This window comes from Bos indicus, chromosome 6 (genome assembly GCF_029378745.1).
Source record: "Bos indicus isolate NIAB-ARS_2022 breed Sahiwal x Tharparkar chromosome 6, NIAB-ARS_B.indTharparkar_mat_pri_1.0, whole genome shotgun sequence".
In the NCBI taxonomy this organism is placed as follows: domain Eukaryota; kingdom Metazoa; phylum Chordata; class Mammalia; order Artiodactyla; family Bovidae; genus Bos; species Bos indicus.
This window is the reverse complement of record NC_091765.1, coordinates 42728654-42742274: the sequence shown is the minus strand read 5'-3', so window position 1 is coordinate 42742274 and position 13621 is coordinate 42728654. Positions and strand designations below refer to the sequence as shown.

At 38.1% G+C, this 13621-nt stretch overlaps 1 protein-coding gene across 4 annotated transcripts in view; it reads left to right on the top strand.

The window, feature by feature from the left end:
• The window catches only part of ADGRA3 (adhesion G protein-coupled receptor A3), a 132498-nt gene that overhangs the window by 95416 nt on the left and 23461 nt on the right, over window positions 1-13621 (top strand). For all 4 annotated transcript variants that reach the window (XM_070791228.1, XM_070791227.1, XM_070791230.1 and 1 more), the window contains 2 exons: window positions 5943-6156; window positions 6364-6572. In XM_070791228.1, coding sequence (XP_070647329.1) covers window positions 5943-6156; window positions 6364-6572 — 423 coding nt within the window. The remainder of the gene's footprint in view (window positions 1-5942; window positions 6157-6363; window positions 6573-13621) is intronic.

The window sequence follows — 13621 nt, the reverse complement described above, 5'->3', positions numbered from 1 at the left end:
TTTCACTTCTCTTCTTTCCTCAGCTATTTGTAAATCCTCCTCCCAACCCCTTTTGCCTTCTTGAGTTTCTTTTCCTTTGGGATGGCTATGTTCTCTGCTATGGCTATGTTCCTGTACAATGTTAGGAACCTCTGTCCATAGTTCTTCAGGCACTCTGTCTTCCAGATCTAATCCCTGGAATCTAGTCATCACCTCCACTGTATAATCACAAAGTATTTGATTTAGGTCATACCTGGAAGGCCTAGTGGTTTTTCCTACTTTCTTCAGTTTAATTGTGTAATAAGGAGCTGAAGATCTGAGCCACAGTCAGTTTCAGGTCGTGTTTTTGCTGACTTTATAGAGCTTTTCCATTTTCGGCTGTGAAGAATACAATCAGTCTGTTTTTGGTATTGACCATTTGGTGATGTCCATGTATAAAGCCGTCCATTGTGTTGTTGGAAGAGGATGTTTGCTGTGACCAGTGTTCTCTCTTGACAAAACTCTGTTAGCCTTTGCCCTGCTTCATTTTGTACTCCAAGATCAAACTTGCCTGTTACCTCAGGTGTCTCTTGACTTGTACTTTTGCATTCCAGTCCCTTGTGGTGAAAAAGACATTTTTTTTTTAATGTTAGTTGTAGGTTTTGTAGATTTTCATGGAACTGGTCAACTTTAGCTTCTTTGGCCTTAGTGGTTGGGGCATAGACTTGGATTACTGTGCTGTTGAATGGTTTGCCTGGAAATAAGTGAAGATCATTTTGTTGTTTTGAGATTGCTACTGCATTTCAGACTCTTGTAGACTATGGTGGCTGCTACATTTCTTCTAAGGGATTCTTGCCCACAGTAGTAGGTAGGTCATCTGAATTAAGATTCACCCATTCACGTCCATTGTAGCTCACTGATTCCTAAGATGTTGATATTCACTCTTGGCATCTCCTGCTTGACCGTGTCCAGTTAACTTGGGGAGCCTGGCATGGTGCAATTCATGGGGTCTCAAGAGTTGGACACAACATAGTGACTGAACAGCAACAATGAACCTAACATTCCAAGTTCCTGTGCAGTGTTATTCTTGATGACATTGGAGTTTACTTTTACCACCAGATGCATCCACAGCTGAGCGTCGTTTCTGCTTTGGCCCAGGCTCTTCATTCTTTCTGGAGCTATTAGTAATTGCCCACCAGTCTTGCCCAGTAACATATTGGACACTTTCCGACTTTGGGGGTTCATCTTCTGATGTCATCTTTTTGCCTTTTCATATTATTCATGGGGAATGGTTTTCCATTTCCTCCTCCAGTGGACCACATTTTCTCAGAACTCTCACTATCACTTGTCCATCTTGGGTGACCCTGCACGACGTGGCTCATAGCTTCGTTGAATAATGCAAGCCCCTTTGCCTTGGCAAGGTCATGATCCATGAAGAGGAAAAAGTAATGTACATACTTTAAATAAAAAAATACTTTTTTTTTTTTTTTGCTAAAAATTGCTAACCATCTGACAGTGTAGGATTGCCACAAACATTGCATTTGTTAAAATCAAAGCAAACAACTCCTCCCACCCCCAAAATGCAGTATCTGTGAAGTGCAATATAACAAACTATGCCTGAAATAATAATAAAAACACCACCCACAGTTCCATTGCCTTTCATGCTTGTCATGGTTATGATCCCATTTGGTCCTCACAACTATTTGTTAGGAAGGTCGTTAGGTATATGTAACAAATGCAACTCAGAGGGTAGACAAAATCTTGCAGTGTCTAGCCACTGCTTTCTGGTGATGCTGGGACCCAAATTGTGGTTTCTTGTTGCAGATCCCATGTTCCCCCCCTCAGGGGTGGCATATAATCTTCAATAGATATTATAATAGACCCCAAAAACATGTCTTTCCAAAAGAGTTGTTTTTTTTTAATTGAAGGATAGTGGATTTGTGGTAATTTCTGCTGTACAGCAGTCATTCAGTTATATCAATACATATATATATTTATATTCATTTTCATATTCCTTTCCATTATGATTATCACAGGATATTAAATGTAATTCCTTGTGCTATACAGTAAGACCTTGTTTACCTCGTCTATATATAAAGGTTTGCATCTGCTAACACGAAGATTAGCAGCCCATCCTTCCCCTAGTCCCTTTTGGCAGCCTAAGTCAGTTCTGTGTGTGTGTGTGTGTGTTTGTGTGTGTGTGTGTGTGTGTGTGTGTGTGTATGCGTGCTGTTGTGTAGGTAAGTTCATTTGTGTCGTATTTTAGATTTCATATGTAAGTGATAGATATGATATTTGTCTTTCTGACTTACTTCACTTAGTGTCATAATCTCTAGATCCTTCCTTGTTGCTGCAAATAGCATTATTTTATTTTTTTGTGACTGAATACTGTCTCATTTGTATGTATATACCACATCTTCTTTATTTATTCATCTCAGTGGACATTCAGGTTGTTTTCACATCTTGACTATTGGGAATAGTGTGCTGTAAACATAGGCGTGCAGGTATCTTTTTGAATTTTGTTTTGTGGGATATATGCCCAGGAGTAGGATTGCTGGATCATATGGCAACTCTATTTTTTAATTCCTTAAGGAACCTCCATACTGTTTTCCATAGTGACTTCATCAACTTACATGCCCACCAACAGTGTAAGAGGGCTTCCCAAAGGTTTTGGAAAGAAACTTTTCTGATTTAGTAGCTATAATTCATATGTTTTATGTCAATTTCCATTGCTGTAATCCATACATTTTAAAATGAATATATGGTTAAATGAAAGTATTGCCTTTGTGTTTTTGTCTTCAGGCTAAGTGGCAAATGTATAGTCACAATAAATGTATCAAATATGTCCGTTAGTTTTGGACATGCCACATAGCATGTGGAGTCATAGTTCCTCACCCAGGGGTCAAACCCTCACCCCCTGCATTGGAAGCACAGAGTTTTAACCACTGGACTGCCAGGGATGTCCTTCTTGGTGAATTTTTTCATTAGATTTACAACCTTTCTGTAATAAATGATCAGGACTTCTTTTAAAGAGATTAAATATTCAAGTGTTAACATATTTACTATAAAAATATTTTTGATACAGGTGAAGTTTGCTTTTCCATCTCCCCTAGGCTACCCCAAGGGACCTATAATTATTATTTGGCAATACTCGTTATTGAACTTTGAAGGGTATCTTATAAATTATAAGCATGTAACAGCCTTGAATTTATAGCTCTCATCTCTCAGGGATTTGTCCTTACTCCAGAGTTTTTTAAATTTGTTGTTGTTGGGTTGGTTTTGCCAGTTTAAATTTGTGTAGAAAAAAAATTGGACTTGTAGAAACTGTAATTGTCATTTCCTTTTTCAGCTGTCTTTTAGAAAGTAAAGTATGACTTTCTTTATTAAATTAATTTGATTTATCATAAGGAATACTTTCCCAGAGAGCTGTACTTTGTTTTCAAGTTATTTTGTGTTCATAATAGAATTATTTTATGGACTTTTAAGTACTTAAGTTTTAATAAATGTCCAGCATGTAACATTTCATCAGGATTTTGACCTTCTAATTAAATTGATCTATTGATGTTTTTCCATTTTGGCATGCATCTTTATATACTTAGGATAAATTTATATGCTTAATAGAAATGTACTACGTTAGTGAATGAATTGGTAATATCTTTATTTGCCTATCAAGTTGTATTTGGAAGAATAGTAGAAACCTTATTATATGTTTTCTTAGATGTAATATTTCTACTAAATATTTTCTTGTTATCTGCAATTTAAAAGTAATGTTCACCTATCAATATTTAAACTTCAAAAATGCTCTCAGCAGATATTTATGGTTATCTGCTGTGTTACAACACTGTTTTAAGCACAGTAGTTAAGAACTAATTCTGAAGTCAATCGTTTGCTTCAGTAGAACCTTAAAAATGCCACACAGACTTTCATTAATTTCATAAACAATGGGCTACTTTTGTTAATGCTAGTGCCAGGAACTATTATTAACATAGGCAGTCCCCAAATAAATGAGATTATCTGCATTCGAAAGTTCTCTCACCCTAGTTAAGAGGAGTAGACAGTCGGTTACACTGTGATACTTGAGGACTTTAGTTATGCTGTGCTGTGTGCAGAATGCTGCCTGAGCCCAGAATAGGGAGCAGTACCTGGAGCAGTGATGTAATTAATCACCCCCAAAAGCCTATTAATAAAACCTTGCAAAGTCACTCTCTTCTTGGCTGCCAGCCTTTCTCATCCTGATCCATCCTTTGCAGAAGCAGCAGAATTAACTTACTAAAAATCAGATCTGACCAGTTTGAGCTTACCAGATAAAAGAATCATGGGGCATTTCAGCCAGAGATACTGGCATGTGCACAGTGGCATTTAAGAATCAGGGGATGGGGCTTCCCTTGTGGCTCAGTGGTAAAGAATGCGCCTGCCAATGCTGAAGACACGGGCTGGATCCCTGATCAGGCAGATGTCACATGCCATGGAGCAACTAAGTGCTGAGCCTGTCCTCTAGAGCCCGGGAGCTGCTATACTGAGCCCATGTGCCACGGTTACTGAAGCCTGAACACTATAGAGGCTGTGCCCCAGAACAAAGAGAAGCTACTGCAGTGAGAAGCCTACGCTCTGCAACTGGAGAGTATCCCCTACTTGCCACAACTGGAGAAAAGCCTGTGTAGCAATGAAGAGCCAGCACAGCCAAAAAAAAATAAGTAGAAAAGAAAAGAAGAAAAAGCAGGGGATGTCAAAAAGTGATAAACTCGATTCGTGTATATTATCATATGTGAAATAGATCGCCAGTCCAGGTTCGATGCATGAGACAGGGCACTCAGGCTGGTGCACTGGAACGACCCTGAGGGATGGGATGGGGAGGGAGGTGGGAGAAGGTTCAGGATGGGGGACACGTGTACACCCATGGCTGATTCATGTGAATGTATGGCAAAAACCACTACAATATTGTAAAGTAATTAGCCTCCAATTAAAATAAATAAATTAAAAAAAATACATATTTTTCTGTCAATGTCACCCCCCCGCCCCCCCCCGCCAAAAAAAAAAAAGTGATAAACTCACTGTGGCCCAGTCATAGGTTGTGGTGTAGGGAGTGTTAGGAGATGAATTTGCGGCAAGGATTTTAGCCAAATTATATGGCATACTTAAGAATTTTTGGCTGTATTTTCTAAACATTTGGGAGCCAAGGTGTTACTTGAACTGAGATAACAACACATTTGTTGAAGAGGAAATTCTGTTGGCATCATGAGCATTGGGTTGGAGAGAGAGGTTGGTGCCAAGAGAAAGGCTCTGTGATGAGTCCTTAAAATAGGGAAGTTTTTAGATTATTATTTATCTTCTTGGTGTACAGATTTATTTTTCATTACATGCTGAATAATTTATACTTTAAAAATCCCTAATAAATAACCTGAAGAACATCCAGTGCCTGGCCAGCATTTTCACTTGTTCCTCTTTGTGACTGTGTTTTTATAAACCCAATGTGTTTCTGAGTCTAAAGTTCTGTTGTGTAATTTCTTCTGTTCTTTGACAGTCGGAATCTATCATAAATCACCTTAAAGTTTCACAAGCCCAAATTAATTATATTCACATTAGCGATATGCTCCCTTTGTGCTCATTCACCATATTTTGTCATTGTAAAATTCATAGGCAGAGTGATCGCTGAGATCTTGTTCTGTTTAATGCAGTTTACTTCAGCAGTGTACAGTATCAGGGGAAAATTCACTTTGAAATAATCCCTTGTTTACTACTTTAATGATTTGAAATAGAGTTTGCATTTCTCTTTATTTTCTGCTGCTTTTGTTCTATGCTGTTATATGATCTTTAGGCATTTCACTTAATGAATAAATTGTTTTAACTACTAAATCTCACTCATATTTAAAACCTGTGTTCAGCATGTAACTAGTCAGTATTCATAACTGTCTGAAATGTTTCTGGTTTTAACCTACTAAGATGTCAACTCTTCTTTCTTTATTTTTTTTTTAATATATTTTCAGAACACTATTGTGGAGGCTTCTATTCAGCTTCCTCCTTCCCTTTTCTCACCAAAGCAAAAAAGAGAAGTCAGACCAAGTGATGACTCTCTCTATAAGCTGCAACTCATCGCATTCCGCAATGGAAAGCTTTTTCCGGCCACCGGGAATTCAACAAATTTGGCCGATGATGGAAAACGGCGTACAGTGGTTACCCCCGTGATTCTCACCAAAATAGGTTTGTCTGTGGCGTATGTCTTCCTGTAGTCACTGGACAGCACGACTCGATCATTCCCTGCTCCTAAAGATGCTTATTTTTGTTCCTTCTCATTTTAATGAGTCACTAGAGAAAAAAAGATATTTGCAGATGCCCATTCTTGTATGTTGACATTTAATTGTTCATGAAATTTGTTTCAGAAATATTTTTATTTCCCTTTTCCTCCAGATGGTGTGAACATTGATACCCACCACATCCCCGTTAATGTGACACTGCGTCGAATTGCGCATGGAGCAGATGCTGTGGCTGCCCAGTGGGATTTCGATTTGCTGAATGGACAAGGAGGCTGGAAGTCCGATGGGTGCCATATACTCTATTCGGATGAAAATATCACTACCATTCAGTGCTACTCCCTTAGTAACTATGCAGTTTTAATGGTATGGCAGTTGTTAATGCATAAACACTAAGCATTCGAATTTCTTCCCTATGCATAGTTAAGCTCAAATGAAGATTTTTTTTTTAACTTTTAACGTAAATTGCTCCCTTAATTAAGGAAGAGGTGACATTTGGTGTCATTCTGATTTTAAAGGGAAATTGAGTTACTACTAAGTGAAATGTATTGGATTGAATTTGGTACGGGAATTTTCAGTAAACTTTAAATCAATTCAACTAGACCTTGACCTTAAAATTTGGAAACACGCTGTCCAACTCTTAATCAAGAGTGATTCATTTGCCCAAAGACACACAGTAAATAGGGCTTCCCTGATGGTTCAGCTGGTAAAGAATCTGCCTGCAATGTGGGAGACCTGGGTTCGATCCCTGGGTTGGGAAGGTCCCTTGGAGAAGGGAAAGGCTACCTACTCCAGTATTCTGGCCTGGAGAATTCCATGGACCGTATAGCCCATGGGGTCGTGAAGACAAGGCGGAGCAACTTTCACTTCCTCACCCAGTGAATGGGGCTTCCCTGGTGGCTCAGATGGTAAAGAAGCTGAGTACAATGCAGGAGACGTGGGTTTGATCCCTGGGTCAAGAGATCCCATGGAGAAAGGAATGGATACCTATTCCAGTATTCTTGCTTGCAGAATTCCGTGGACAGAGGAGCCTGGAGGGCTACAGTGCATGGGGTAGCAGAGTCAGGCATGACTGAGCGACTAACTTTCACATTCACACAATGAATAGTGAGAGATTTTCCTACTTTGCTATTTAGTGCCTCTCCGACTACACATCGTAATTTTTTAGATTCCTTTTGTATTTAGAGTAATGGTGATAATTTCAGTTTAGTTGCTGCAAGCAGCAGCACTGACACAAATGTCTTCAATTTTAATGCTAACCAAGTTAATGTTTTCTGTTATTTACTATTTTTGTATTTATTAATTTTTTTGTGAAATAGCTAGTTATTAGCGTATCTTTTTATTAATGAGTCATTTATGTGAATCTGATCCCTGAGTTGATAATTATGAAATTAGCCGTACTAGTTTTTATTGCATATTGTGGTTATTCTAAGATACTAACATCCTGAAGTGTGTATACATTCATTTAGAGCAGAGTGGAAGAAATTACTGATGAACATGAAGGACATTTCTTAGCAATGGCTTGAGGCTAGCCTGGGAGTGAGGATGCCTACGTTGTGATTTCTGCCACCAGCTCTGAATCTTCTGTTATCTAGATAATATTTTATCAAAGCACCAAATAATCTTGAAACATGATATATTTTACTCTAAGTGAATTTTCTTTTCTTAAAACTACAAAAGAGCATTTTCACTGGAAATGGTCTTGAAGCATGCTTTAATTGGAGTAGATTTTCTTCAGCTCTGTATTTTGGTTTTCTCTTTACTTCTCAAATTACGCTACCTACCTAGTGTCCCGAACAGGTGAAGGAGTAAGTAGATTATCAGGCAGGGCAGAAGGATTAATGTGTGTGTTATTTAACCCAGCAGACAGTGGGTGGGGTCTACACTAGGAAAGAGCTCAGCTGTTTGGATCTAAGTCATCTCTCCTTTTGGGTTTAGTGCTAATAGTGTAGGATTCTCTTCACAAATAGATGTTTGAGTTCTGTAAGTCTAAGTCTGGTTTCTGTAAGTTCACATTTTATTGTTTTGTAGTCAGCTTTCAAAGAATGCTTGAAGCAGTAATTAAAATATGAAGCATTTGCTCTTTCAGTTTAAAAGTGTTTTCTCATTCAGGTTTTGATTATAAAATAATGTGGAACTGAGAAGTACTGAAGGAGAAATAAGAGAGAGGTAGCATTGCAGAGAAGGCAATGGTACCCCACTCCAGTACTCTTGCCTGGAAAATCCCAGGGACGGCGGAGCCTGGTGGGCTGCTGTCTGTGGGGTCGCACAGAATTGGACATGACTGAAGCGATTTAGCAGCAGCAGCATTTGAGGAGAAGGCAGTGGCAACCCACTCTAGTACTCTTGCCTGGAAAATCCCATGGACGGAGGAGCCTGATAGGCTGCAGTCCATGGGGTCACAAAGAGTCAGACACGACTGAATGACTTCATTTTCACTTTTCACTTTCATGTGTTGGAGAAGGCAATGGCAACCCACTCCAGTGTTCTTGCCTGGAGAATCCCGGGGACGGTGGAGCCTGGTGGGTCACACAGAGTCGGACGCGACTTAGCAGCAGCATCATTTGAAATTTTTTTAGTAGTTAACTAGAAGAAGTTGGTCAAGAGAAATGAAATGCAGACCCACAACGAAAGGCATTTTATAAGCTTCAGTGTTCAAGACATGATACTGTACCATGTGAAACTTTTATTTAATACCAGTTAAAATATCTATTTTTGAACTTCCTAGCAGTTCTTCTCCACAGTTTAAATTAGTATAATCCTTTTCTTGAAGAAATAAGCTATTCTTTTATCTTTCATACTTTTAATCTTTTAAAAAATGTAATACACAATTCTTAAAGCTAGAATACAGCACTAAGTTTTTTTTCTGTTTTCAAAGAATATCCTTTCTCTTTTCTTAAATATAACTGTGCCACCTAGAGGTAGCAAGGTGAAAAGGATCTGAAATTGTTGACAAAATTGTCAAAGTTAGTATATGGCATTTTTAGAGTTGCTGATGAAATGTGAAGGCAAAGTTAATGAAATCATACCTACTCTTAAATAAAGTCATGTCTGAGTTAGAAAACATAGCTTTAGAAATTGGAAGTCAACATCTTTTTTTCTTTGCCTGACACTGTTTTGAATAATAGATAAAATCCTATTTTTTTTTTTTTTTTTTTGGAGAACTGCTTTAATGTAGGATTTTATTTAGCAAGTCTAAATTCCTTTATTGGCAGCTAGCTCATAAAGCTTTTCCTGCTGTGGTTTAAAAAATAATGTGTATTTAGAAAATGAAATGAAAAGAATATATTTGTTTTTAAATCTCAAATAGATAGTCATAGTTCTAGACAGATAACATAGTTCAGTAGGCATCCTGCAATAACCATTTATATTCTAAGTTCTCAGAGAAAAAAGTTAGGTAGAAATAGAATTTGTTTGAATTATGTGATCAGAAATAACCAATTGACCGGAGGTCAGTAGGGAACAAAAAAACTGAATGAGGAGGGCCAGACTATTCATGGTAGTACTTACTACTTAATTGGTATTAGTAGTGAAGATAAAATAACCACTATATCTTGATTCTCCTTTGTTACTATATTCACCTAGAAACACATGAAACCAGAGAGCACTCATTTGTTTTTACATCTCTAGTTTTTTTCAAGGCAAACTGTGGTTTCATTTACTCTATAACTGAACATGAATGTTAGCATTGTTTATATAATTCTTAAGTAGGTATTATACTCACATGGATCAAATGTTTGAATTATTTCTAATTAATGTACAGTGAGAAATTAAACTCCTGACACTCTGTTGTCTCTTCTGCACAGAATCAGTTGAGTTCAGTTCAGTCGCTCAGTCATGTCCGACTCTTTGCGACCCCATGAACTGCAGCACGCCAGGCCTCCCTGTCCATCACCAACTCCCAGAGTTCACTCAGACTAACGTCCATTGAGTCGGTGATGCCATCCAGCCATCTCATCCTCTGTCGTCCCCTTTTCCTCCTGCCCCCAATCCCTCCAAGCATCAGTCTTTTCCAATGAGTTAACTCTTCACACGAGGTGACCAAAATACTGGAGTTTCAGCCTCAGCATCATTCCCTCCAAAGAACACCCAGGGCTGATCTCCTTTAGAATGGACTGGTTGTATCTCCTTGCAGTCCAAGGGACTCTCAAGAGTCTTCTCCAACCCCACAGTTCAAAAGCATCAATTCTTCAGCACTCAGCTTTCTTCACAATCCAACTCTCGCATCCATACATGACCACTGGAAAAACCATAGCCTTGACTAGATGGACCTTTGTTGGCAAAGTAATGTCTCTGCTTTTGAATATGCTATCTAGGTTGGTCATAACTTTTCTCCCAAGGAGTAAGCGTCTTTTAATTTCATGGCTATAGTTACCATCTGCAGTGATTTTGGAACCCCAAAAAATAAAGTCTCTCACTGTTTCCACTGTTTCCCCATCCATTTCCCATGAAGTGGTGGGACCGGATGCCATGATCTTCGTTTTCTGAATGTTGAGCTTTAAGCCAACTCTTTTACTCTCCTCTTTCACTTTCTTCAAGAGGCTTTTTAGTTCCTCTTCACTTTCTGCCATAAGGGTGGTGTCATCTCCACAGAATAGATAACCCTTAATAGTTTTTTTTTTTACGCATTATCGAAGGACTTTCACGTATGTTACAACAAAATGAATACATGATCCTATTTTCTTACATTTTTATATGAAGGTAGCATGCTGCAAACATTCTAAACCATTCCTGTTTCCATGAAGCAGTGTATCTTACACAAGGATGATGCTAACCATGGAACAGTATGTCCTAACACTGATGATGCTGCCTTGTGTTGGTGATATTCTTTGGATGATATGAGGGTAGTGATGGCAGTGGTTAATTTTTATTAAGTACTTAATGCACTGGGTTCTCTTAAATCTTTACCTACATTATTGTGCTACTATTATTACCCCCAGTTTCCAGATGGAGAAACCAAGGCATAGAGAAGTGAAGGACCATGACCAGGTTGACAAAGGTAGTCAGTGTGGAGTTGGAGTTCAAACTCCAGAAATGTCTTCTTAATCCCACTACTGAATTTCCTTTCTGAACACTTCCTTATTAGTGTTAGAGAGCTTTCTCATTCTTTTTTATCTCTGAATATTACTTTATGACCTCACCATCATTTATTTGGGCATTCTTCTATATTGTTTGTGTTATAATAATTTCTGTGTATAGAATGATTTTACACATTAGAAAATCTGTATCATAAATTATCTGAAGTAGAATTGATAATCAAAGGGAAATCAAAACTTTTTCTTTTTTCATTAAATTGAGCTATTGATCGATGTTCATAGATCTTAACTATGTAGCTTAATGGTATTTTTACCTGTGAACCTACATGTTTAGCTGCCATCAAGACTTTTATTTGAGCACTCAGAAGCTCTGATATGTTTCTTTCTAGTAAATTTTCACTGTCATTTGAAGAAATAGCCTTCTGATGTGTATCACTAGATAAGCTTCATCTGCTCTTTAATTCCATATAATTGGAATTGTACAGCATGCACTCTTTGTGTCTGGTTTCTTTTCCATCATTATGTCTGTTCATCTTTGTTTTTACATGTGGTAGCAGGTTATTGTTTTTTCGTTTTCCTTCATAGTAGGCCATTTTATGGGCTTCCCAGGTGGTGCTAGTGGTAAAAGAACCTGACTGCCAATTCAGGAGATGTAAGAGATGTGGGTTCAATCCCTGGGTCAGGAAGATCTCCTGAGGAAGGCATAGCAACCCACTGCAGTATTATTGCCTGGAGAATCCCATGGACAGAGGAGCCTGGTGGGCTATAGTCCCTGGAGTCACAAAGAGTTGGACATGACTGAAGTGACTTAGCATACACACAGGCCATAGTATGAAGATATCAGAATTTGTGCATTGATGGATTTTTGAGTTGTTGTGAGGTTCTGGATATCAAGAAAAAGCTGTTGTAAATATTTGTGGACAGTGACTTCAGCCATGAAATTAAAAGACACTTGCTTTTTGGAAGGAAAGCTATGACAAGCCTGGACAGTGAATTAAAAAGCAGAGACATCTCTTTGCTGACAAAGGTCTGTCTAGTCAAAGCTATGGTTTTTCCGGTAGTCATGTATGGATGTGACAGTTGGACCATTATGGTCCTGAGTCCTGAAAAATTGATAATACTTTTGAACTGTGGTGCTGGAGAGGTCTCTTGAGAGTCCCTTGGATAGCAAGAAGATCAAACCAGTGAATCCTAAAGGAAATCAACACTGAATATTCATTGGAAGGACTGAAGCTGAAGCTCTAATACTTTGGCCACCTGATGTGAAGAGCCAACTCACTGGAAAAGACCCTGATGCTGGGAAAGATTGAGAGCAGGAGGAGAAGGAGGTGACAGAGGATGAGATGGTTGGATGACGTCATTGACTCAATGGACATGAGTTTGAGCAAACTCTGGGAGATAGTGAAGGACAGGGAAGCTTGGCATGCTGCAGTCCATGGGGTCAAAAAGAGTCAGACACGACTGAGTAACTGAACAACAACAACAAAATAATTTAGGAACATGTTTTTTGATGGACATGTGCATACAGGAGTGGAATTGCTAAGTTGTAGGCATCTGTATGCTGTGAGAAGTAATGCCATGCAATTGATCAAACTGGTTTTATTGGTGGAGTCTCACCAGTAATGAGCGTTAATTGCTCTATATCCTTCCCAGTGCTTGGTATTCTCAATCTTTAGTTTTGGTCTTCTGGTGGCTGTGCTGTGATAGATCATTGTGGTTTTAATTTTTTAAGTTTTTTCAGTTTTTAAAATTTTTTTAAATTTAAATAAGATAAAACTTAAAATTTTTGTTTTTTGGTAACTGATAATATTGAGTACCTCTTCATTTTCATATTACAGTTTGAGTAGCCCTTTTGTGAAGTTATTCTTCAAATCTTACATATTTTTAATTTGATTGTCTGTTGCTTTCTTACTGGCTTACAGGAATTCTTCATGAACTCTGAATAGGATCTCTTTGTTAGATTTATGTGTTGCAAAAATCTTCTCCCAGTTCATGACTTGTTTTAATCAGTTCAGGCTGCTACAACAGAATATCACAGACTAGGTCATTTACAAACAGAAGAAAAAGAATTTTTTTTTCATAGTTTTTGTAGGAGACAGGAAGAATTAAAAAAAAAAAAAAAAAAAGCAGCCTCTGGCAAGGGCTGCAAAAGAAATTTATAATTGTTGGTAAACTGGATGCTATAAGGCATGAGACTCTTGGAACAAGTCCAGAGGGAACAGTTCATAACCTTGAAAACAAGATATGATCCTGGGGTCGGAAAACTGACCCCAGACTGTTCCTCAACTGTCGTCTCAGAGTCACATGTTTTGTGTATCTGATGAAAAAATCTATAGATAAAAATATTAGTCTTAGTTACTGATTTGTTATTGATTACTG